At 35.8% G+C, this 3,001-nt stretch overlaps 1 protein-coding gene across 1 annotated transcript in view; it reads left to right on the top strand.

Moving 5' to 3' along the window:
• Positions 1-3,001, top strand: part of CCDC67 (coiled-coil domain containing 67) — a 141,089-nt gene that overhangs the window by 127,778 nt on the left and 10,310 nt on the right. The window contains exon 11 of the mRNA XM_006897180.1: positions 1,893-2,089. Coding sequence (XP_006897242.1) covers positions 1,893-2,089 — 197 coding nt within the window. The remainder of the gene's footprint in view (positions 1-1,892; positions 2,090-3,001) is intronic.

Here is a 3,001-nt window from a genome sequence, read left to right as displayed (position 1 = left end):
GAATGAAAACCCAAAATCTCTGTAAATGTTCATTAAAACTAATAAAATTTAATTAAAAAAAAGCTTTTAGTGCTTTGCATCAAATCATTCTTATACATCATGTTTCACACATGAACTTTGTGATTTATACAATCATTTCTGCATGTTGTATTTCATTCTTATACACTGTGTTTTATACACTCACCCTTGTATATTTTCTATAATTACCATTGATCTGTTGTGCCTATGAAGAGAGTATTATGTTTAGTATTTAAAATAAGGAACTCAGCATAGTCTGTAGGGAGTTGGTTTGCTAACCCAAAGGCCCTGCCTCTTTGGTGGTTCAAATCCACCAGCAGCTCCAGGGCAGAAAGGTGGGCATTCTACTCTCACCTGATTTACAGCTTCAGAAACCTAATAGAAGGGCAGCTGTGAGTAGGTTCTGACTCTACAGCAGTAAGTTTTTTGAGTTGAGTATTGAAAAATTCTTTCCATTTGTATGAAGCACCAATACCCTGCTGAAAAACTGAAAAAAAAAAAGATCCCCCAAACGACGCTTAGGGCAATTAACAAAATCAGGATGAAAAATCACCAAGAAGGACATAGAAATGTACTTAGCTTTACTAATAGACAATTTTGACTTACTATTCTATTTCTCAAATTAGAAAATTTAACACATGATATTATTACGTTTTTGTGAGAATTGATAGACATTTTCGTACATTAGTGGAGGAATTTATGAGTAAATGCAACTTTTATGGGGGAAAATACCATCATTTTCAAATCAGAATTCTCAAAAGCAGCCATACAGTTAATGCAACAGAATCCACTTAAGAGAAAGCAGAAGAAATATAAGGCATGATTTTTGTATCAGGAAATCAGCACATTTCTACTTTGTAGTATTTAAATATTAATTTAAATATAGAAAAGAAACTAAATATTTAGTAGTAGGGAAACGGTCCAGTAAGTTTGTTTGTACCTCTATAATTCAGTCATCTTTGTTGTTGTGTGCCGTTGAGTCAGAACAGGCCCTCCAGTGGGTTTTCAGGGACAATAAATCACATGGGAAGGTATTGCCCATTCTTTCCCATGGAGCAGCTGGTGGATTCAAACCATGTGCCTTTGGAATTGCAGCACAGCTTCTTACCAGGAGGCCACCAGAACACCCTAATACTTATTCAATCTTTAGACAATATGGGATTCAGGGAAAAGCTGTTTCCACGACTTTTATGCTCAATTTTGTCCATTACAATTTGTAAGTATGATAAGGGATGGCCCAGGATCAGGCCAGTATTCTTCCTGTTTACGTGGGATCACTGGAGGTCAGAGCCACTCCACAGCACCTACCAACAGCAAGGGTGCTGATGATTTTGTAAGTATCTGTGTGTCACTTTTTTTATTTATATTTATCTTAATAGATAAAACTACAAATGCTAATACAGTTTTCCCTGAATTGTGGTTGTACTGGAATATAGGCTTTGTTTCAAGTCCTTTTCCATATTATCTGTGAAGATGTGTGTGATTTTGATCAGGAAAAGAAATACTCTTTTAAGATTAAAGTACATGTCACTTGTGGTTTTGCTGCTAGTCATCACTCCATGGTATAATCTACAAACTTGAAACACTTTCAATCCAATCAGTTTTACTCTCAATATAAGGAGCACAAATGCATAGAGTAAATCTTCGGTGGAGAATGGCCATATTTACTTTTCTTACAGAGTTTTCATGGCAGATATGACTGGGAGTCTTTTATGAGGGTGAGAGGGGTGCGAAGGAGTGTTTAAGAAGGTGAAGGGTAAAGTTACATTCTTTCAATGAAAAAAATCTTCCTGATACATGTGTCTGAATGCATGAAAAGTATGCATCACTTGTAAGTAACAATTTATTCAGTACTAATTTGTTTTCCTCTCTAGAATATGGACTTCACTAACAAGGAACATTCAAGGAGCACAGCTATTAACAACCTGGAATATGAAAACGAAAGACTCCGAAATGATCTTGCGAAGCTTCATGGCAGTGGAAAGTCAGCTTGGAATAATCAAAGTGTGTTTGCAGAAGCAGCAAGGCACGTGTCCCAAAGCCAAGTGAAAATGAAAGGCAATGAAGAAAGGTATGCCAGCTCCACTACAGAAAGGATAGGAGTTGATGAACGTTTAGTTTAAATTGTGTTTGAATTATATTTTAATTCTCTTCAGCTCTTTGAAAATTCATTTGTGGTGATAACGCAGTAGTCTAGGTACTTAGTTTTAAGAAATTCTGTGTTGTTAGTAGCTACCAAGATGAAAATTTAAACATGGAAAGTGGAAGACATTTTGACAACTTAAAAGATGACATTTTGCCTTTACAATTAAAAATGTTGGCTTCCAATTTATATGAAAAACACAAATATGTAGCAGTAACATAGTTTGGAGACTAAAATGTATTTTGTTACTTCAGATCCTTTGTGAAAGTGAGTGTATAATGTATTGGGCTGCAAATCTTAAGGTCAGCTTTTTTAATCCACTAGTAGCCCCATATGAGGAATATGAGCAGCTTTAATGATTTACTGATTTGGAGGGATGCTATGAGTCAGAATCGACTCCATGACATTGGGTTTTGGGGTATACAAAATATGCAAATAGATATTGTGGGGTTTGAGGGCTTTTATGTTCTGGGAACAAAGAAAACCAGATTTTCCTATGTTAAATATATTGTTCAAATTAAATAGAAAATGCAGAGAAATGTCACTTCTGATTTACCCTCAACCATATGATCTTTAAATCAACATCCAGGGGTGACAGCAAATTAGTGGTCATTTCATATTCCAGCCCTTCAGTGTCTGAGAAAGAGTCTCGCGGTGTGAAATAAAGGTTCACTCTTGAGTGAAGAAAAGTGAAAAATCATTGGCTACTGTTCACATCTTCTTTTTTTTTTCTTCTGACATCCATTTTGGTCTTTTCTTCCTCTTCTGTCTTTGCAATGACCGTTTGCACTCTTCCTGGATGATACATTTAACATCCTCCCACAACTCATCTGGCCTTCG

The sequence above is a fragment of the Elephantulus edwardii genome, unplaced genomic scaffold (assembly GCF_000299155.1).
Source record: "Elephantulus edwardii isolate Elephantulus edwardi_28Jun2011 unplaced genomic scaffold, EleEdw1.0 scaffold00203, whole genome shotgun sequence".
Taxonomy (NCBI): domain Eukaryota; kingdom Metazoa; phylum Chordata; class Mammalia; order Macroscelidea; family Macroscelididae; genus Elephantulus; species Elephantulus edwardii.
This window is presented reverse-complemented; position numbering and strand designations above follow the sequence as displayed.